General features: G+C 40.6%; 2 protein-coding genes across 2 annotated transcripts in view; one reads left to right on the plus strand and one right to left on the minus strand.

Annotated features, from left to right (window-relative positions):
* The first annotated feature begins 204 nt into the window (after window positions 1–204).
* Window positions 205–6,367, plus strand: LOC137259931 (uncharacterized). Its single transcript, XM_067797583.1, has 3 exons — window positions 205–281; window positions 1,653–1,694; window positions 3,164–6,367. Exon 3 carries the CDS (start codon window positions 3,280–3,282, stop codon window positions 4,204–4,206), a length of 927 nt encoding a protein of 308 aa, XP_067653684.1. The 5' UTR covers window positions 205–281; window positions 1,653–1,694; window positions 3,164–3,279; the 3' UTR covers window positions 4,207–6,367.
* Window positions 6,368–8,431: 2,064 nt separating this feature from the next.
* LOC137260238 (chitin synthase chs-2-like) overlaps window positions 8,432–23,550 on the minus strand; it is a 35,748-nt gene continuing 20,629 nt past the window's right edge. The window contains exons 17-22 of the mRNA XM_067797932.1: window positions 22,444–22,611; window positions 21,589–21,739; window positions 21,018–21,071; window positions 12,869–13,027; window positions 11,700–11,825; window positions 8,432–10,364 (exon numbers count right to left, since the gene is read on the minus strand). Coding sequence (XP_067654033.1) covers window positions 10,030–10,364; window positions 11,700–11,825; window positions 12,869–13,027; window positions 21,018–21,071; window positions 21,589–21,739; window positions 22,444–22,611 — 993 coding nt within the window. The 3' untranslated portion in view covers window positions 8,432–10,029. The remainder of the gene's footprint in view (window positions 10,365–11,699; window positions 11,826–12,868; window positions 13,028–21,017; window positions 21,072–21,588; window positions 21,740–22,443; window positions 22,612–23,550) is intronic.

The following is a 23,550-nucleotide window of genomic DNA, read 5'->3' on the forward strand; positions in this document are numbered from 1 at the left end:
ATATACGATAATGCGCTTTAATGACATAGTACAAGTTAGAAAACGAACCTTTCAAGTAAGAAATAAAAATGATGGAAATTTCACTTTTGGATCACATTTCCATCCGATACTGACGCCGTTGTCTCTTTAAGTTTGTATTGGATACGACAGATAGTGCATAAATGTAACAATGTAATGACGCCAGTGTATTCGATCCATTACAGATTGTACCTATTGCGATGATGACGACCGTGAAGAGACAGAGGGGCACTTCATATCACTGAAGAACCTTGCATGTTCAGGTAAACAGACATTATCTCATACTGACACACCGAGTCCAATCTCCATGCTCTTGCTTATAGATGAGGTGGACATGACAAACACTATGGGGACCAGGGTGTCCTTGAAACACATAGTTATCGATGTGCAATACAAACGTACAATGGCTCTGTTACATAGCACTTGTTTAGTGTCTTCCAACCAAAAGTAAAACATCACTGCGATAATTTTTCGCTTGTTTGTTGTCCCTTCTCCCACCTAAAGACGTGTTTTGTTCTTGCATGAAGTGGCTTCTCAAGCGCAAAGTACAAAACACAAGTGCGTTAGTGCACTCAACATGCAACATCTCCATGAATTTTTTTTACGGTTTTGATGTTTCGCATTCCTTGATCCATTTGCGTCGATCTACTGGTCAGTGACATACGATTATGATTAGTAACAACGTTATGTCGTCTGGTCATCTTTCGCAAATTTCGAAAGAGCAAAGGTTTGACGTTTGGTATTAATCAGGAACAAAATACACCTGTCAGCTCTACCATTGAGGATAACCTTACTCAAAGGCGCAATGGAAGACTCTTTCTCGTCGGATATTTTTTGTATAGACCCCAAAAACATACAAAATACAAATGTGTGCACTCAGTCATTGCACCGTTGTTTGAAATGAAAACCACTATTTAGTCGTTCGATTTGATGGGGAATTCAGAAGTTAGGAAATAAAAGAAATTCGTTCCTAGGCAGAATCTTGTCGTATTTGGGAGATCAACAGGTCGTTATTTTATTGAGTGTTTTATGAATACAGTTTTCAGGCCATTGTAATCCAGTATACCGTCTCGAATTCAAGGTGCAATGTCGCCGTGTTAGGGACACTTGTCCTTCAGACTGCTGATTCGTTCCTTGCTGTTTTTGACAGCTATATGTTTTCCGTAAGAGCATGGTCAATCGTTAATGTGTTCATGTGTTGGGAAAACAAAGTTGGTCAGTGATGCGATGACAATCATTCATCTGGCAATTAGCGTCGCCTCACTTATGTAATGTCATAAAATATATATTCGCAATCATAATAATATATGGTGCTGTCCGTTTTACTCACAACTGGGTTGGTGTGGTAAACCGTTCGTTAGCCTCGTTGAAGACCCAGGTATCGTTCCCAACATGTACGTACAATGTGTGAAGCTCATTTCTGAGGTGTCACGCCATGATAATACTGGAATATTGCCTCGAAACGTCTTTATTCCATATTCAATCGATCCATCAACATTATTAAGAATTTGGATCGCATGTTTTCACCTTGGGTGACATTATATGAGTTTGAAACACTCCATTCATAGATATGTGTATTTGCACTACTTGCGTAGTCTGACAAGCAGATACTGACAAGCAACTGACTGTTGCAGCGCTCCGTCTCCATCCACTGCCGGCCTCTGCAATATCGTTGTGTGAGTACTTTATAACATTCTATCCCTTCGGCCCCTGCTATCATAACAATAATCAGATATCAGATTTTAGTCATAAACGGCTTTATGTATTCAACAATTTGACGAGGTCAGACCCACAGGGGCTTGTATCGCTTTGAAACGGCGTTCGAAAGACATATAGATGTATTGACCCTACCCTAGTACTATATAAAAGGAAAGGGATGTAACGAGGAAACCACCCCCTCCTCGATCAAAGTTACATGTTACCGCGTAAAATATTTTTAAGGCCCATCGAGGCCAACGGATCGAAAGCCAGATGATTTCCCTACAAAATGAGCTATAAATGGTCACAATCGGATCATTCTTTCAAAAGTTATACGCTACGAATCATCGAAAACAGCTACCTCCGCAATTTCACGCCAAAATAATGGATCACCCAATACGGCGAAAACTCACCTTTTAAATTCGTTTATTAATTCCAGCCACGTTGGCAGCACCAGCGCTGGGCTGGATTCGATCGGCCGCGGTATTCCGAGGGTCGGAAAACTTATTACAGCATCTACATGTCATTTTTTCGACAGTAAGCAAGCATTTTCACCAAAATAGCCGGCAATCCTACTCACATGTCGGCCATAAGCGACCTTGACATTCAAGTGAACTGAGCAGATCCGCACAAACAGACTCGGGCCATCCGATTGGCCATTTCCACTGTATATTTTGTTTCCAACCAGTCGGATGGCCCGAGTCTGTTTGTGCGGATCTGCTCAGTTCACTTGAATGTCAAGGTCGCTTATGGCCGACATGTGAGTAGGATTGCCGGCTATTTTGGTGAAAATGCTTGCTTACTGTCGAAAAAATGACATGTAGATGCTGTAATAAGTTTTCCGACCCTCGGAATACCGCGGCCGATCGAATCCAGCCCAGCGCTGGTGCTGCCAACGTGGCTGGAATTAATAAACGAATTTAAAAGGTGAGTTTTCGCCGTATTGGGTGATCCATTATTTTGGCGTGAAATTGCGGAGGTAGCTGTTTTCGATGATTCGTAGCGTATAACTTTTGAAAGAATGATCCGATTGTGACCATTTATAGCTCATTTTGTAGGGAAATCATCTGGCTTTCGATCCGTTGGCCTCGATGGGCCTTAAAAATATTTTACGCGGTAACATGTAACTTTGATCGAGGAGGGGGTGGTTTCCTCGTTACATCCCTTTCCTTTTATATAGTACTAGGGTAGGGTCAATACATCTTATATGTCTTTCGAACGCCGTTTCAAAGCGATACAAGCCCCTGTGCTCCTTTTATATAGTACTAGGGTAGGGTCAATACATCTATATGTCTTTCGAACGCCGTTTCAAAGCGATACAAGCCCCTGTGGTCAGACCAACATCGGTTGACCCAAAAATGTGGAAATGTAAACATGATTGCCCAAAACGATATTATAATGATATCACATATTGACCTATTGACCAAAGACATGTTCATTGTTTCAGATGACTGTACAACATGCTCCCGGGTTTGGGGGGATCCACATCATTTCAAGGGCACAGAGGACACTGTATTCACAATACACTTACACTGGAAACATATTGACATCAAAACAAGGAGAATGAAACCACATGCGGAGTATCAGTTCAAGAAGGCTTTATCTGCAATGAGAAATTCAGGTGGTGGTACTCTGTTTGTGCATGTTTGTGATGACATAAGTAAAGGAGAAAATACATTTCGAACGACTGTTGTCCCTGTATTGGAGTCACTGTTAACTGACGACGAGACAATGTCAGATGCTTTCAGCTGGCGTTCTTTGGAGAGTAGACAGGGGCAAGTGTACAAAATAGAAGTCTTGCCATCCGACACATTTATCCCTGTCGACGTGAAAACAAAGCTGTCTGGTTGGTGCCGAGATAAACATGTATCGGCTTCATTTCAGAAATTAAGGCCGCTTCTGTTGTTTCCACGCAACGTATCAACGGCAGAGCCCACTGTGCAAGGACTGACTCGCATAAACCAAGTTGATGCTGTGAAGATCTATGTTGACAATATACCTTGGTATTATTCATTGCATGCACCTTTCCATGCCTCAAGCGCATTGGTAAACGCTATCATTGATGATCACTCTTTACCTGAATATGTCACATCCGTTTCTAAGAGAAAACAGGGTGGATCGGTATATGTTGGTCAGAGACGCTATGACAAAACAGATGATATGTCTGGAGTACCCTATCCCATGGAATGGGGAAAATATGGACTGCAAAGCATGCTTGCAGATAGACTACAGAAGGAAATATTTATTTTCAAGAATAGACATTCAAATGTCGTACTAAAGACAAAAGATGTGTTTCAGATTGAAATCCACGACACTGGACCAAACTCTGGCATCATTGAAGTCGCCGTGAGACCTGTTGATGGATGTGTGTTCACTGATGCTTTAGGTCCAGTTTCGTTCAGAATTGAAAACAAATCCTTGGGCGAACACCACTACAAAGCATTTGTCAGGTTGTCCATTGATGAGTGGATGGAAACAGCCTCAGGCTGAGATATGCTAAGGTCCAGTGATCCTCCAGCGTCACTTTGGAAGGACACTGGAGGATCACCGGATCACTGTGGATGGACTGAGGTCACACTTGCTTGTTGAAGTGTCTCATTCAAAGACAAACGCTGTATTATTGAACCACCCTGAGTGAAATATAAACAAGCACATGCATGTGGGCTTGTGTACTCAGAGCAGGCAAATAAGATACCCGTACTTGAGGTAACATGAACACTGTTTCACGGTGACGTCTAGATTGACTTTACCACAATGAACTTGCTCCATTCAGTGAGTTGTAGATACTTTACCCGTGCTTCGTGTACATATCATTCTCGATATCTCTAGTGTATACGTCACGATGGTGTATGTCCACTGTACCCTGGAAGCATCTATGACTCGGCCCGATATCTTTATTGTCTCCCTTAGCTGGCTCAGCATTCTCACAGCAGCCAATCATCTTACCGTCGTTACAACCGAGCTTGCCAGTGTCAACAAAGATAGCGGTGACAGCTATAGAGGTTTGTTTGCAGTGCGACTCAGATCTTGTGTACATATTGCAACATCCATCACATTTGCAGTTGGTGATAACTAAATGTCGCAGATGTGAAACTGCATGCACATTTCTGTATGCACGTGTCGTTGTTACCAATACATGGGTGAGATACTGTAAATGCAGTAAGAACATTCAGTTATCATATGTGAAGAAACTATTTCATTTCATATCCTCACATTTATCAATATACATTGTATCAAACGCACAGATAATTTTTGCTTTTCATAAAAGTGCAGGACATGCATTGAAACCCGGCAGCATGGTCGGTTTCTGGCAATGTATACGTCTTCCCTTCATTACAAATTGTCAGGGAGTACTGAATCATGACACCACCTAGTACAAAGAATTGTGTAGTGCCTGATATGAATTATTGTAGCCTAACAGGTTGTGTATTGAATTTATCGTATACTAACTATCAACCGTTTAGTGACACTTAAAACACTCACTATATGCAAAGTAGGTATGTCTATGTTTTATATGTATTATTTATTATTTATGTATAGTAGGGTTACATCGAATACCAGTTTGCGGGAACAAACTACAAACCTCATGCAGATGCATTGCACGACGGTCATGCAACCAGTTGCTGAAAAATCGTTCGCGTGAATAGTTGCGTTTTTTAAAGTTTTGTGAAGAATTCGTCAATTTGCCCTGGGTTTTATCATTTCTTGAACTCTTAACAACAATCTTAGTATCAAATAATTTGCCAAACCTAATTTAGAACAGATGGCTGAAGTGAGTGGCCACATTTACACTAGTAAACGTTTATGGGTAGTATGAATTTAGATGTTGCTATTTTCAATGATGCAATCTGCGAGTCTATGATTGTGTAACCTGTTGTCACTGGAGAAAAACGTATCATTTGTCATGAACATAACCATTAATGAATATATTTCTTAAGTATCCACAAACTACTGTGGTTTCTTGTCTACAAAAACAACAAATAATTATGTGATTTGTGATTTGTGCATGAAATTAAATATCGTTTTCAGATTTTGTAGAATTTGGTAATATCGGTGGCCATACCCTTGAACTTGACTAAAGTAGTGTAAAATGATTGCATCATCAATTCGATAAGTAAGACAACTTCATTCAAGTTATTATCATTATTGTCACGTTTTAATCACAACATTATGCTGCGTGCTATTGATGTTCGGGTTTTTACTTTTCCAATAATTTAAAAAAAATAACAAAGGTACTGAAAGTCTTCATAGGGCATGGTCATCTAACGCCAACTTGCGATGTTTTGCTCGTTTGTATATTGCGCTGCCATCTGCGTGGTGATATCTTTTTATGTTTCATATTGGTTTTAATATAATTTGTAGTTTATTTAGTCATATTCCTCCCCTTTTCATATTCCTTTTATATCTAGAGGTATTTTAATTGCTTTTCGCGTGTTCCAGTAGATGTATGCTGCTGATTTCAATTTCTATTATTTAGTTCGGCGTCTTTATTAATACGATTTCTTGGTTATGGCTTGTTGAAATATATTGTTCGTTTAATGTTATAGTTTTATTCATTCACTAACTCTTATGTATCTGTAGTATATTAATGCATGTGTCATAACAGTCATCACGGAGCTTTTGGAATGTCAATAAAATCTCTTGCCGCTGATTTCTCGTGTATAATTTCAGACCGAAAACGTGTACAGTTGTTTTGGTGTCTAATTCAGAACAGCCATACCTAAATATTTCTATAAACCGAAGCCTAAGTAGCCAGGCCATATGATATTTAGTTATTATTATTCAGTCTGCATTCTTAATCTTTATCACTACCGCAGAGTACATTGTTTTGTCAGCTACCCTGTTCCTCTTTATGACTTCCATTAATTACCCCATATGTCATTTATGGCCTTTATTGTCCATTCGTCTTGGCTGTGTCTGGCATCACATCAACTGTAGAAGGAAGTGCTATTGTTTCCCTATCAGTCCATTGTTGAATCTTGCCTTTCCATTGTTGCTAAAAACTGTATATATGTGTATAGTCATACCTACATATATATTTTGAGAGTGTGGAGTCCGGTATTTGAACTGTCTGTGTAACAGGTACTTGAACTGTCTGTGTAACAGGTATTTGAACTGTCTGTGTAGCAGGATTATGCTGGAAAGGCCCTGGGGTTGAGCTGGATATCCTCTCAGCTCATTCCTGTATACTTGTTTGTCATGTCTTGTGAAAGTAAGAAGTTTCAACTCACAAACTATTCATTTGTCTTCGTTAGCGTGATGTTCATCTTAATCATGAGCTAATCCCCATCAACTACATGATCGCGTTGATGCATATATTATCGTATACACTGTACCTCACGTACACCGGATCATATCCAATGTTACCCTCTTATTCAGTATGCTAAAGTTGTTTTAAACCTACGGCGTGGATTTACTATCGATTTTGTTAATCAAAATATTAGCCACAAAATGCATTCTGGAATGACGAAGAATCTTTGCGATATTACCTTATCACGGTCATGTCTTCCTGAATAAGTATCGACATGTAATGATGTCATCGTAAAGTGCCTTGGTGAAGGTACACGCCACTGACAAGATACAGCTGAAACAAGGGAGGCAGTAGCCGAAATGAGGGAGGGAAGGAATGAGGGAAGCAATGTCTCCCTGACATAAGGGAGGCCATGAAGGAGGGAGGCAGTATCTGAAATGAGGGTGGCAGTGGCTGGAATGAGGGAGACAGTAGCCGGAATGACGTAAGGGAGGCAGTAGCTAAAATTAGGGAGGGGAGGAATGAGGGAGGCAGTAGTAAAAATAAGGGAGGCAACTGTGTTTCGTTTGTAACAATATTCCTGATTGACTAATTGCTGTCTCACGCGGAAGTAACAATATTCCTGCTATGTGGTGATCTGTAAACAACCGAGCCTGGAATAGACAATCCAGTGATTGATTACCCATCATGCTAGTCGTACTATGCTATGTCATGAAGAATTGGTTGAGTGATGCTGAATGAATCAATATAAGAGATTTGAGGAACAAGAGCGAACGGTATCATAAGGCGCATCTGTACTCCATGTCCAAATGATCAAGTAGAAATGAAGATTATGTATTAAAAAGTCACTGGAATCCTAGACAAAAAAGTGAATAATCGCAATTGGAATAAAGGAGGGGGAAAAGCCATTCATGCCTACTTATATGATATAATTCATATATGGCACAGTTATAAGTAGAAACTTTTAACCTTTCTCTCATAAAATCTCACGAAATGTTATAACACACACCTGGACTTTTCCAATGTATCTATCAGCAGGACAGATCTTTCGGTTGCCATGAAGATGACTTTGTCTATCTACATATGCCGTTTACGTGTTTAAAACGGAATGTACCTTTAGTTTGTGCAGGTTTGTAAAGGTTACTGTCACTGGTGGATAACAGAATAGTAACTACTAATATGCTTGTGGTAATCAGTCCAAACAAAAAGAAACTAACGCCGTCACTTTTCCTTTAAGTCTTCATATATTTATGACGGACTTAATATATGAGAAAGAGGTTTTGTCTGTGTTTCTATTCAATTATAAATGCGATGTACCTGCATTTTACCACATAGTGAAATTAAGTCACCAAAGATGTAAATTCAACAACGAATCTTTACGTGGAAATTGCGTCTAGGAACTTTTGCAAATACATATGCCTTCCTAATAGAAATATAATCTCCCAAAAAAGAAACACATTCGAATTTCAACTATGTGTTTATGTTTATTTTGAAACATCTCGTAGGTTTATGAGTCAATGAAATATATGGACACTGCACACTGGGAATGCCAACTTATCCGTCTTTGGCACTAACTCGAGGAAAGTCAGTTTGAGTGTCACTTGGAGACGTGTGGTGGCGCTGAAGTCAGTACCTAGTGTGACCACCCCGGGGCATCAAGAACTGCACGGCATCGCCTCGGCATCGAGCGGAAAAGGCTCAGAATCTCGTGTTTCCCATTCGCAGCCCACTCTTCCTGTGGTGACTTTGTGAGTTGCTGAAGTGTCTGGGGCTGAGATTTACGGCGTCGCACCCGTCTGTCCAGCGTATCGATGTTCGATTGGGTTTAAGTTCGGTGATCTTGAGGCCCAAAGAAGCACACTGACTTCTGGAGGAATTCTCATGTGACATGTTGTATCCTGGCATTGTCCTGTTGAAACAACTCCGTTTGCAGATCAATGATTTGAAGAGGGTGTGGGAGCAGGGTTTTGTCACAGTATCTTTTAGCTGTCAGATTGCCCCGGATTATCACCAAATCACTACTCCTACAGCAGGTGATCACTCTCCTCATTGTCATACTGCCTCGAAAGACTCTAACCACCTGGGGAATGCAATCGTCGGCGAAACGTTCACGTCGACGTCTGTACACCAGCATTCTTCTCATCGCGTCGTTGCAGTAGAGGTCGTGATTCATCACTAAACCAGATTCTATGCCATTTCGGTAGGTTCCAGGCCTGAACGTTGGTGCAACATTGAACTCAATGTCAACGATTTTGTCGTCGAAGCACAAGGCCAAAATTTTTCGGGCACGTAAACCATCTCCTCTCAACCTGTTCCTGACGGTCTGTGCAGGAAGCCTCCTCAATCCACTTATTTGTCGCGTAGCTGTTCGATGACACAGGTCATGTACCCGGAAATGTGCTTTAGTGAACATTCATGCGTCGGGCAACTGCACGTTAAGACTAGCCAGCTTCAAGGAGACCAATGGCGATATGACGGTTGGTTTCTCTTAGACGTGGCATTTTGCGTTCCTCCACATTCTTCCAAAAACTGTGAATAATCGACAGACGGCGACCAACCTTTTATACCAATCACCGGGACTCTCTGATCCCCATCTGTCACGGCTATTTTATGGATGGTGCGTTTTGCTGTGATGTTTCAAGATATAAACACCATATGATTCATAAGCAAAGCAAGCTCTTATGCAAAATGAACCACTTTTTAACTCATTGCTACTTGACATTGCAATTTTCATAGTAAATTTCTGTTTGGGGAGAGTGTATATGTTGTAAATGCAGCAAATATTCTATACGCCTTGAAGCTGTCATTTCCGACCTCTATGCCAAAGAGTTTAACGAAGGCCGGATCATGTTCCACCTGCCACAATATCAATTTTGAAGACAATAATACTTCAGTAATTGCAGTTTTGATGCTTCAATATTCTGCATACTTCAGTATAGCAATACTTATAACTGCGACACTATTGTTCCTGAAAGGTGAAAACAGCCACAATGTACAGAAATAAAAGTAAGGCACATAAAAAGGAAAGAGAAACAATTGTTCATCGAAAATTAACCCTCAGTTTAAAATGGCGGTGTTTTGAGCTCTCTTTGGGTTGAAGAACTCAACAATGGAGCTGTAGCAGAAATGCTGCCAGAAGAAGAATCTATGTGTCTCCTTTCTGCATCCTGTTGTGTTGATTCATCATCCGTTATTGCTCGCGTTGTCTCCATGTCATCTTGGAACTCAGGATCATGAGACGTGAGCTGGCTTTGGAAGGACCAGGAAGTCGCCATCGGTTTGCCACATTTGAACGGAGCCCTGGCCACGAAATGTACGAGAGTTGAGATGCGGTGGATGATCATGGCCAGGAACTGTATCCCCAGCAGGGTGCCAAATATCAGTAGGATACTCAGACCTGCAAATAGAGACAGCAAACGGCAGGTATAGATACAGCACTATGTAAACACAGACAATGCAGAGTTTGATTCTAACTATGAAGTATCAATACTAGTTTATGAACAATCTTGAACGGATTCTATTGGGCCTAAAATCAAAATAGCTGTCAAACCATGTGAGTGGATCATTACAAAAACAGGTAACACCCGGTGTTCGCCCCTGCGTGAATCCTTGACTTCTGAACAAATCAGATTGACCACAATATCCACATAAACCTGTGTTAATTCACTGATTTTGTTGATACTTACAGAACTTAAAGTTCTTGTGAAGCTTTAACAATATTCCAGCAATACAATGGGCAGTGTATTCGGTGTCATAGCCACATCCTTTAACATGATAAACAGTCATCTAACATGTTCAGAATACAGAAATGCTTTCCTATACTGATGATCAAAATGCAATAGAGTTACAAAAAGTATAACGAAGAAAGTTTGACAAGCAGAGATTTCCGAAACTGCGGGAACATGACAATGCCGTGGGCTATTAGTAATCCAGCGAGGTTGAAGCGTCTAGATCGAGCTCACCTATGACCAGGTGTAAAAACCTTGGAGTTAACTTTGTGTGCAGACTCTTTCATTGTGGTCACAACCCCTAGTGTACAGTACACATTTATTTGTATATGACTAGATGGTGGCCACATGAATACGTGCAAACACCTAGTACCGGGTACAGCAACGTGCAGTGAACCTGGACAAAGTACTGTGACTATATGGCCCAGTCCACCCAGCTGCCGGTGTGCCAAGTGGCAGCAAGAGTTGTATACTCCCCAGGGAATTTAGATTGAAATACAAGGTGCTGTTGAGATTGACATCCAGTGATCGAGGGAAAAATAGCAGCGCCTTGAGCATGCACTAGTGCGTGGATATGTGCGCTATATAAACATCCTATCCTTGTTCCTTATGACAGAAGCAGCCTCCCATTTGTGAAATGGTTGGTTTCTTCTTTAACGCAGCACTCAGCAACATCCCAGATATATGGTGGCGGTCTCTAAATAGTCGAGTCTGGACCAGATAATCCAGTGATCAAAAGCAATGTCAGCAGCTGATATATGATGACAAGTGTCAACCAAGTCAGCGAGCTTGATCAACCGTCAGTCGGTTCTCTCAACAAGCATGTCTTGGAGAAGATCAAATCTAACCCGTATCTTCACAGGCACCGAAATGGTCAGGAAATGTGATGTTAGCATATGAACACTGCAAACCAGGGTTTGATGGTACGCATAACGAGACAACCGCATCCAGTGATCCTTCACAGCCGGACTTTAAATCATCATCACATACTCCAGTATACGCACCTATTGAGTTTGCACCAAAGATCTTGAACTGGGTCTTAGCCGCCAAAGTGATGATGAGGATGAGCCACAATGAGTTGCTGACAGCCAGGACCATAAGCAACGAGTTCCTCAGCTCACCTAGTCTTCCTGCAGAAACCAAATTAGAAAATAAATGATATTCCTCTGAAAGAATGTATTCATGATAACAAATACCCGTCATTTAAGGTTAAATCCATTTATAGGTCGTTGAATGGGATCTACAAGTGATGCTCATGAGAGGATGGGTTGATGATGTCGACTTCTTTATTATGAGTCGTACATCGTTTATGAGTATATACCTACTACTTGCTACATATCAGGTCAATGATGATGAAAGTGTAAGGGTATACACCGAAACGTTGTGTTCGTCATATGAAAGAAGTTGACATCCAATCAACTCTATTTGTTGATCCATTCAGGTAGCAAAAGCACTCTAAGTCCGCATGGTACCTAGTGTGGAGATCTGTCATCAGCTGTTTTATATGACTGTGTTGTCTTCAGTAGTAAAAGAGTTTTAGAGTTTCATGCTGGGTATACATACCATCTGTGATACAATAAAGGGCTTTCTCTATGGCTTACAGAGTGTCAGATAGGTCTCTTTCTATGGATTACAAAGTGTTGCAACATGTTTCTAACTCCTGAAACCCGAAAGCATGTGTAATAGCCATGGGGGAATCTTCCATATGTAACACCACACACATTCTAGTCATACCAGTGTTTTCTGATTATAACTTTACGATGACACCCAGGAGATGAATTTAGCAAACCTCACCATTTCATTTGTGTGCATTAAGCAATGCAACTTGTACATGCTATCGCTCTGTAAATTATCTCGGTCTGAACGAGACAATCACGTGATTGACATTATAGTATCGATGTGTGCATTTGTTCTTACGCCACTTCGAGATATTCCAGTGATCGACAGCATGGGCATCGACCTACAGAACTAGGATTTGATCATCAGCATCAGCGAACCTGAACACCCGATCCCTTTAGTCACCTTTTACTATAAGCATGTGATACTGGTGACCAGTTCTAGCATGAATGTCATGGGTCAACGGAGAATTGTACTGAAGATGAATCAATACTGTCAATATTGATTTTGACTTGGCTACGGGCTTCCGTCATAATGTGTAGTACCAGTGTCTTACCTTTCAGCTCAGCCTCAATACCGAAGGTCTTGCTAGTTGGTTTCAGACACTCGTCAATCAGCTGTCTCCAGAAATCATACTCAGCTATGTTGGCATGTTTGAGAAGCTGTTTCTGTGATCTGTCGACAAGTGCTTTCATCTTGGCAGCCCTCTCCTCAGCTGCAGTGGGGACAAGGACCAAAGTAGTCAGTCGGTTTTACATGGTGTTCATTACACGTGAGATCAGATCTGCTTAATTTGGCACAAGCATGCATGATGCTAAGTCTTTACCACTTTATCCTGTACCTGATATTATTCTCTGTCTCTATCTCCAATTATACGTGACCTACCTTTGTACACTTAAACTACATGTGACCTTCACTTGTACCCTTACACTACGTATGACCTACCTTTGTACTCTAACACTAGATAATATACTGATCTACCATTGTACCCTTAAACTACATATGACCTACATTTGTACTCTTAGTAGTATAAACAATAGGGGTACGAGACACCCATTGTTTAACCTACTCATTAATATCATTAACAAAGATCTAGACCCTTTCCCCCAAACACTTAACCCAAATTGACACAATCCGTCTCCCTCCATACTATGTCATACCATTCACCGCTTCTACAGCAAAACTGTCTCCCACAGGATTATGAACACGCAAAAATGTATGGGGAAAGCTAGGCTGTAAGAATCTAGGTGATTATCATGATCTATATTTGAAAACGGATGTGTTGCTATTGGCTGATATGTTTGAGATATTCAGAAAAATGTGTTTGAAGCAATATGGGTTGGATCCTGCATGGCATTATTCAAGTCCTGGGCTGTCATGCCCTGCTGAAGAAAACATTTGTGGAGTTTGAATTATTCACTGATTATGATATGCATCTGTTTGTTGAGAAAGGGTTACGTGGGGGTATTTCCATGGTTTCAAAACGTTATGCTAAAGCTAACAACAAGTATGTGAATATAACCCTAATAAACCTTCGACTCATCTACTCTATCTTGATGCTAACAATTTGTATGGTTGGGCTATGAGCCAATATCTACCGACAGTAGGATTCGAATGGGAGTCCTGCAGACAGCTGGATGTTATGAGTATTGGACCTGATTCTGGGTTCTATATTAGAGGTGGACTTAGAAAACCCAGAAGAATTGCACCAATCTCAAAACAGTTACCTGATGACACCAGAACGTTTGAAGGTTAATCCAGACTGCATGTCTGAATATCAACATAACCTACTTGCAGTCAGCTGTCCACAGGACCCTCTATTGAAAAATTGGTACCGATTTTGATGAATAAAACTAAGTACATAGTACACTATCGTAATTTACAGCTGTATCTATCACTGGGTATGAAGCTGACTAAAGTACATAGAATGCTGAAGTTCAATCAAAGCACATAGATGGAACACTATATTAGGATGAACACGGACTTGAGAAAGCTGGCTACTATTGACTTTGAGAAAAATCTATACAAACTCATGAAGAATTCTGTATTTGGTAAAACGATGGAGAATTTACGAAAACATGTCAGCGTGAAGCTAGTGAGGTCGAGTGAGGAAGACAAGGCCAGGAAACTGATAGCCAGCCCGGCGTACAATAGAAGTATTATATTCAATGATAATTAGCGGCTACACATATGAAAAAGAGTTACATTAAACTTAATCGACCGGTCTATGTTGGCATGAGTATTCTAGACCTTTCTAAACACTTGATGTAGGACTTCTACTATAATGAGTTAAAGAAACAGTATCATAGGACATTGCCTGACCAGCAGGTCTTTGAGGTTTTGAACACGGATACAGATTCACGTGTTGATGGAGATTCAAACCAAGGGCATGTATGAGGATATGAAAGCCAAAATACACCTGTTCGAAAAACAATATACACATGTACAACACCAGTGACTACCCGAGAGACCACCCCATGCAGAGCCAAGTTAATAAAAAAAGTCCTTGGCCGTATGAAAGATGAATGTGCAGGCACACCAATCACTGAATATGTGGGGTTGAGACCTAAGATGCCTTCTATCAAGAAAGCAGATGACGCTGAAATAGGAAAGGCTAAGGGTGTGAAGAAGGATGTGGTGAAAAGATATATAGAGCACACTCTCTACAAACAGGTCCTATTCGAGACAAAACAACGTTCAAACACCAAATGAACATACTCCGTAGTGACGGGCATAAGATATACGGGTTGACATTAAACAAGACATCTCTATCACCCCTAGACACAAAACAGTCGATAGCCACGGACGGTGTCAATACCTATGCCTACGGCCATATAGGGGTCACCCCCCATACCCCCTAGCCGACTGCTAGTGCCTGCAGGACCCTATACTCTCTCAGCTGTCTGCAGGACTCCCCACTAGATATTTAAGTAAGTAATATATAATGGAGAGAATATACTACAGTCCGCGAGGATGTTGGAAAGGGGCAGACGTTATTAAAAAATTAGCTAAAGCCGCACGTGTCTCGAAAGATAAGGCTTAAGCCTGGTTGAAGAAACAAGCTATATGGCAAGTATACTTACCACCACCAAAATATATACCCAGGAGAAAATTCGGTATCCATATCCTTAATCAAGTTCACCAGGCCCACCTGTTGTTTCTTCCACATGACAGAGTCAGGGGTAAAAGATACAAGTATGCACTGACCATTGTAGATGTAGCCAGTCACTACAAGGAAGCTGAACCCTTAACGGCCAAGGATGCCACGCAAGTAGCACGTGCATTTGAGCGTATATACAAACGCAGTCCACTGACGTGGCCTTCAACGTTGCAAGCTGACCCAGGTCGTGAATTCATGGGTGACGTGACACAACTGCTTACCAAACACAATGCAGAGATAAGGTGTGGTGCAGCAAATGAACATAGAAGTCAAGCCATAGTCTAGAGATTCAATCGCTCCTTAGCCGAACGTTTGTTAGCTCACCAATACACACAAGACCTGCAAGTGGGGGACACCCTCACACCCCCTAACAAAGAATGGGTAGTGCGACTTCCTCGTGTGGTTGACTCAATGAATCGTGAAACAACTAGGCTACTTGATGAAAGGCCTGTAGACGCAATCCATATGAAATCTGTGGTATCCACAGCGGGTGCACCCAGACGACAGCAGGTCTCCACGGGACCACCCAGCCGGGGTGTGGCTTGCATTTATCATTGCCTGCAGTCAACTTGATGTTAAAGGCCAAATGCGCCGTATTTGGCACTATGGCGTCGTTTTCACCCAATTTCGGGAACAGAGCCAACAAGGTTTGGTTCTGGTCTATCGTGCTTGGGTTGTTCGTAATGATAACCGACTGGTGCACTGCTTTGACGCCTAGTGGTTCTCTTAGTTTTTGAAAAGGATTTAGCTTTCTACCATATGACATTACATATATTATTATGAATAATATAATTTGATTTTAAAACTATGGATGATTTTGAAATGGACGATTTTGGTCCTGCGGACAGCCAGGGTGTGTGGGGGGACACCCCACTCGTTGAAGATACTTCGTTTGTTGGTTCACAAGCAAGAGCCTTAATGTTACAAACAGCAATAGACGATTATTACGAAGAATTAAAAAATGATAAAAACTACATCGATCCTATGTACCGAGACTATTCGAACTTCACCATAGATGATAGTGGCACTCTACGTCTTAGGGATAACCCGGGTGTTGGCCTATTCCACAGTCGCACTAGAAAACCACTTGCCTTGTCATCTCTTGCTAGTCGTTCTGGTGACGAAATTGTTCGTGAAAAACTAAACATGCATAATTACAGTGGTGCAAAACCCAACATGGGCACACACCCCCACCCCCCACCCCCACCCCCAGTTTATTACCGCCTATGCGTTATTGACGGTCACAATATAGTTTTCAAAGCTATCAATGAAAGCTCTTTTAAAGTGGGGACACCCCACACACCCAATCGGCTGGGAGTCTCCACTTACCTATCAACAGGACTCCACCACAATTTTCATGTGTGTGAAGTCAGAGGCATTTATATTGTGCATGTTATGTTATATATTATAGTATTAGTATGTACATTACTCTTCTTAATATAACGAACTGTGAGACATTTCAACTTACATATGCCATAGATAACACGTCTGGACAACTCGAAATAGCACTATGTGATATCACCTACTACCCGCGATGGACAAACATCGGAAATAAAAACAACAATAATACATTGACAGTTAATAACGCACAAAACACAATAGAAGATGGTTACTACTGGCGTGTGTTCTCTCAACGATGAAATTTTCAAACCCTTAGGAGCTGAACTTAAAATAAACAACTGAAACGGAACAGTGATGTTAGACAACGAGGGGAAAAACAGACTGATACTCAGTAACATGTTGGTGGAGACATTAGGGCTCACATCACTTGCAATAGCCCCTGGTCAGAGCACCAATGGGAGTAAATTACCAGATCTAATTCCATACCACAAATTATACGTTCATCTTGTTAGCACAACTGATAATATACAAAGTGGGCGACATTCCACGTTATTGAGGGCCGTCCCGGTTAAAACAGGAATATACAATAAGGGTCGCACCGAGTCGTTTTCATCGCGTCAGTATAAAAAATTAACAAGTGGTATTGTTCCCGAATTAAGAATATCGAAATAATATCGAGTAAAAGAAATAATACTGCAAATATAGGGTACCTGAGCGTAACACATAAATAGCTAGTAATCAAGGACGAGGATTGCGAAAAAAATGATGTGTTAATACAAGTTTGTCTGATTTAGGTGGAACTAGAAGGTTTGATGATGCAGGAAGAGATGGTAAAATATACGCTTTTAAGCTTATGAACACCATTTACAAATGAGTTGAAGTTCCCGCCGCTTCTGGTGGTACTTTTGAAGTAGATACATGAAGATCTATCAGCAACACATGATATGATATAGTTCGCAACAACGCAGGTGAATGGGGAATACGCCCATAATTCGGTGGTAAATTGTTTAATTTAGAAGACTTTGAACCATTTTTTCCTTGAAAAAAACAAACCATATTGTCTAATACACACTGACGATGGCAAGTGGACAGTGTTACCAGCTCAAGTCAACTGGCTCCTCAATGTAACACTATTTTCACCATGCGTTTTCATAGAAAACAAAGACCACTACATAAACAAAGTCATAAGCAATGGAATCATGCATGTGGCTTACATCCCAATGCAAAGACGCAGTGTAATAATCAAACCAATCTCGAATAGAACAGCCTTTATGCTGTCATGCAAAAGCGGAATTTAAGGCTGTATTACATTTGGTGTCTGAATTTTATGGTGTGACTACACTCCTACAAAACCCAGTGAATGGAACAGCACTAGCCATACAAGTCTTCCTAGGTGAACCACAGCAGAGTGATATTGAGATCGTGAAAGGAATCAAACTCTGGTGGGCTGAAAAACACAAGGATGACATTTGCTCAATTTACATGAAAACTGGAGGTGACACACACACACACCAGTTTGCAAGGTGTTGCACTGACAGTGGAAGACACTATATCTCTAACCAAGATTTTCCTAAATGAGCAGGTACACTTTATTGGTATGACGTTCATACATGAGGCATTACCAGAAAAAAAACTATTGGAAACTATTTTCTAAAGTATTATATAAACAATGCCATACAATGTAACACTCGGTGATCTAGGATACACAGAGGATATCAATTCACCTGGTGAGGAAGACACCCCGTACGTCTTATACTATAAGAGAGTATACAAACGAAAGCCACTAGCAGATTTTGCAGATCTTGAATGGGTAATTAAAATAACACTAACCAACACTTACATCGTTTTTCATCAAAATGGTTTCATTTCTAAAATTATTAAAAATGGCATCCTTTTAGCATCCTATATTGAAATATATGATTACCAACAGGATTATTTTTTAAATAAAGATTATTATATAAAACCAGACACAAAACTAATTATAGATGTTTATCTCACAGAAAGTGCCAATATTCAAGACATTTTTAATGGCTGCTCAATATCTTGGGATAGAAGACATGAGAATAAAAGTTGTCGAATCATAATAAGAAAAGGCTATCCACCATCAACGAGCTTCCATGGTGTTATAGTTTACTGTCAACCATATCTAAACTTACAACGCATAGTCATAACCAATAATATAAACCTTATAGGCTTTAAATATTTCAGTCAAAAATTACATGAAATTTCATTAAAAACTAATTTATAAACTATATTATAGAATTGGGCTGTATCCGGCCGTAGATGATGAAGGAAATATTAAGGGAAGTGCAGACGGATTTCGTCTGAAACAGATATGCGAAATAAAATGCCAACTAGAACAAGAACGTGATAAGTGGGCATCACTACATTAAAAATACAATAGATCCTTAAACTGCATAGATGTCGCTGACACCACCCTAATGACAGCTAGCATGGGATTAGGAGCAACAGGGGTTGGATTGTTGACAACAGTCGTAGCTGCGCCACTGGTGTTAGGACTTGAAATAGCGGCTGTAGTTGCAAGAACATTTGGGTCGGTGTTTAAATTTACATCCCACAAATTGAACCATGAAGCAAAGAAACACGCTGACATCAGAATACTTGCTGTATCAAAGTTAAACACAATAGAAGATCACGTTTCCACCATGCTCAATGATAATAAAATCTCAGAAGAGGAATTTCGTTTGATCTTAGGAGAACTAGAAAAATACAACAAAATGAAGAATGAGATTAGGTCAAAAAAAGTACATAAAGCAAGGGATACAACAAGATCAACAGGCATTTACACTACGGAAAACCAATGTCATAATAGAAGATACACATTAAACTGCTTTGCCGAAATCAACATAATAGAGGGTCCTACGGAGACATGCTATGGGGTTTCTCCCACTCAGCTGCAAGTCACTGCACCACCAGCCTATTAGAGATGTGTTCACATGTATAATAATGGTAATGTTGCGAGCTGAAAATACATCTTGGTTAGAAGTAGGGCCCCTGATTATTAACAAACTCAAAGAATTAGTGGTTGGTGTCTATGAATTGACTTTTGTTATTAATAAAAAGGTCCACAAAGCAATCTTTGTGAATGAGCCTGATGGTCTTAATGTACTTAGTCATCTTCTTACTCTCCACTAGTTGACTGAATATTGGGAAGCGAAACCATAATCGATGTAGTTATTCTGAATAAACCTAGACGAACTGGATAAAATACATGTGTAGTGTACATTGTGCTCAGCCAGTCACGCACTCTCTCTCCTCAGCCAGCTTGTATGGATCGGTCCACATTTAGACATTCAGTGTAGCCTAGGAAAAAGGTCAAGCCCATTACCTTGTGCTTGATGCCTTTGTCATGTAACCCAGTTTTTTCCACTTAGATATTCACTGTAATCTGGGGTCTCGTACCCCTATTGTCTATACTACTGCCTTAAACTATACTAATACTGCCTTACATGTACCCTTAAACTACATAATATTATGATCTACCTTTGTGTCCTTAAACTACATATGACCTGACTTTGTACCCTTAAACTACATATGACGTACATATGCACTCTTCCACTACACCCAACCTAAGTATGTACACATCCACTAGAAATTATGTCTTTGTACTCTTGGAATAGATCTGACATACCAATGTAAACTTCCCCTACACAAATGTACACTTTTCCCACATTTGCCACACACACACATACACACACACACACACTTACAGACACACCATTCCCCACACACCCCAGCCCCCTACGAACTGTATTCTTGTTGTGTTAATTTGGCTAACATTTCTTACAATCGCTGGGGACCGAAGGGGTGGTGTAAATCCAACTAGGGTCCTTGTAGGTAGTAAAGGTGCTGTAAGTCCCCATGGTCCTTAGTCTGGTGATCATCCTTCAGTTTGTGGCGATCTATAGCCTGTTTTTATATTGTCTTGTCCAAAAGGTGATGTTGGTATAAACTTTCCACGCTAGATTTCAATCTAAATGTGATATTCTACTTGTTTTTCTGTCCTTTGCCGACAGGTTTTTTATAACATGCATGTATTCCATTTCAGATGTTAAATGTTCGCGTCACGATATGTCTGAAATATTGCCGATGTGAGTAATAACTCACCCACTCACTCTTTCACATTCAAACATTTTCACTACTACCGTGCAGTCAGGTGGTAACGATCAAAGACAGTGTTTACCTTTACTGGGTTCCCTCAGCTTCTGTATAGCGTACAACAACCGTTTGATGTGACCTGAAGTGATAGAGAAAGAGCTTTAGGATTATTAGTACCTGACGCATCATTCGTGGTCATGTATGCGTGTGGCATGAGGCGACCTGATTGCTCGACTTTTCTCACTGGACGCAGACACCACCATATACTGAGGGAAACAAATAAGTGAACAACACTTCAATGCAGTTCCATTTTATATTCTCAGATTTCCACCAACAGCGCTACAAAATATTGCATTTTCCCCATGTCCCCTTATTTGTTTCTCTCAGTATATTTGTGCCCCATATGTTATTGCCCGACCATCTACAGAAGCTTTGAAGTTTCTGGAATTATTAAATACCCACGGTGGGAAGTTCATATTTATGGCAGCTGCTGCAGGGTAGACGCTCACATTTCGATCAATGTCACATTAATATTTGAAACACCAGTTAATTGTTTCAAGCTATCCCTACCCAGCTAACCTGACAGAGAAAATATGTGTATCTTGAAAGAACATATCTTTCAATCTTGTGCCCTAGAGTGTTAATAACTCTCTCACCAGCCATTGTGATCCTGAGCTCCTTCTCTACCTCCTGTCTCCCGTATGACTTCAGTTTACAGAGATCTGTGGCCTTCTTGATGCCGTTCCTCTTGAAGTTCTGCTCGTACTCAGTGAGACCAACAGTCTCCAGCCATTCTATAACACTATTCTGAAACACAAAATCACCATGGTATAGTTGCGCCGTAGACACATCAGACGATGGATTCGTGTAAAATATATATTATTGGGGTTGAAAACGTCTCACTCAACAAATGTATCAAGTGTTCAGGTTCAGTGAATTACTTCCGTGTCATCATACTGGATGGCTTCCACCATTGATCATACTATCAATCACTAGTTTGTCAAGTTATTTTACAAAATAATTAGTCACGACATGGCTGAAATACTACCGATGCTAGTTGAAAACTTAATTTACTCACTCATTCCCTCACTAAATAGGTCGAACATATCTATAAATCTTGCATATGCCAGTCTGAGTTAAGGTCCTTTGACGTTACAGAAACCTATTACAGCTCATTGCAGTTATGACTATTTTTGCATATTTGTTATCATGTGTGCCGTGAGTGTTAGAAATGAAGTACATGTAAGCCTCAACGATCAGCCGGCATAGTCGACTCGCGTTTTCCTTGGACATCATGGTGGCAACACACAAGAGGACCAGACATTATATCTGTTTGTGCGTTTGTTACATGACGTTGCACTCAGCAAAGTTGCAGCTTGTCAATAACTGCGTCTGGATTAAACAATCGTGTGATTGACACTATGAGCATGTAAGTACGACGACATGCAAAAGAAGTCCTGAAATCCCGACCGTGTAAATCTGGGGTTCTATGTGACCACGGGTCTACTTACCGGTACTCTGTACTCTATTTCAAATGCCGGAAGTATCTCGATCATCTGCAGCAGATCCTGGCGCGTCCCCTTGTCCTTGACGCCGATGTTATACAGCTCCTTCTCAGTCATGCCAGATATAAAGAGAGTGGTGCCATACCCATACTGTCTGAACAGGGTGCTGTAGTCCTTCAAGAAACATGGAACCACACTAAAACAACCTATGTTTTATTTGAGATTATACTTTCCAGGTAAAGTGAAGGTTCGAGTACTTCTTTTGGGTTGATTTCTATCCGAAACTCGGACCCACAACCTGAGAGTCAGACTGCTAATTAGTCAGGGTCCACGTCAGCCTTCTAGCACCATCAGCCACGGAGGCTTCTCCAAAAACTGACTGTGGACTCTGCAGACTTTTCTAAGTGTAAACTAGCACGGCTCCCGCGGCCGAAAGCTATGACTACAGAGTGCCGATTAGAAAGTAGTCAACTGTATCATACATGTATAATATATTTGGGATCACAATTCGCCGATGTGAAACTCTAACCAACAGAAATGTATTTTGTATTTTTTTTACCAGCTTCCTCACGATTGCATTTTTTGAACGAATGAAAAACGATATTTATAATGAGACAGCATGGTTTGAAAACAGTTACTTTCGCCTTAAAAGCGACAGTCTCTGACGCTGTATTGTTTCTACTGTGTCCACAAACTGTGTGATATATGTTACACATTCGAATTCTACACAGAATGTTTCACTAACTAACTAACTGAACGCATTCAGTTCACCATTATGGAAATACATTTAGAGTTTATCATTTACGTGCATCGTTACTTAAGATAAATGTTGTATCTATTACAGTGTCTTTTTAGTCGGCTGTGTCTGATCTCACTGTATATAACCTCTGTCTTCTTACCTCTGTCTTCTTACACGTCTTCTTAAGTGCGAGGCTGTGTCTGTTAAATCGCTCGTACATGTGTCTGCCATAATCTACTTTCTCTGGTTTGAGATGCACGTGCATTCATACTGTGAATCTCTTCTGAAATGGAGGTGCGAGTCTATTCCGACTTTGGCGATTCCCAATGTAGACACACATGTATCTGGTCTTATTCTGTAACTAACCACGGGGA

Source organism: Haliotis asinina, chromosome 13 (genome assembly GCF_037392515.1).
Source record: "Haliotis asinina isolate JCU_RB_2024 chromosome 13, JCU_Hal_asi_v2, whole genome shotgun sequence".
Taxonomy (NCBI): Eukaryota; Metazoa; Mollusca; class Gastropoda; order Lepetellida; family Haliotidae; genus Haliotis; species Haliotis asinina.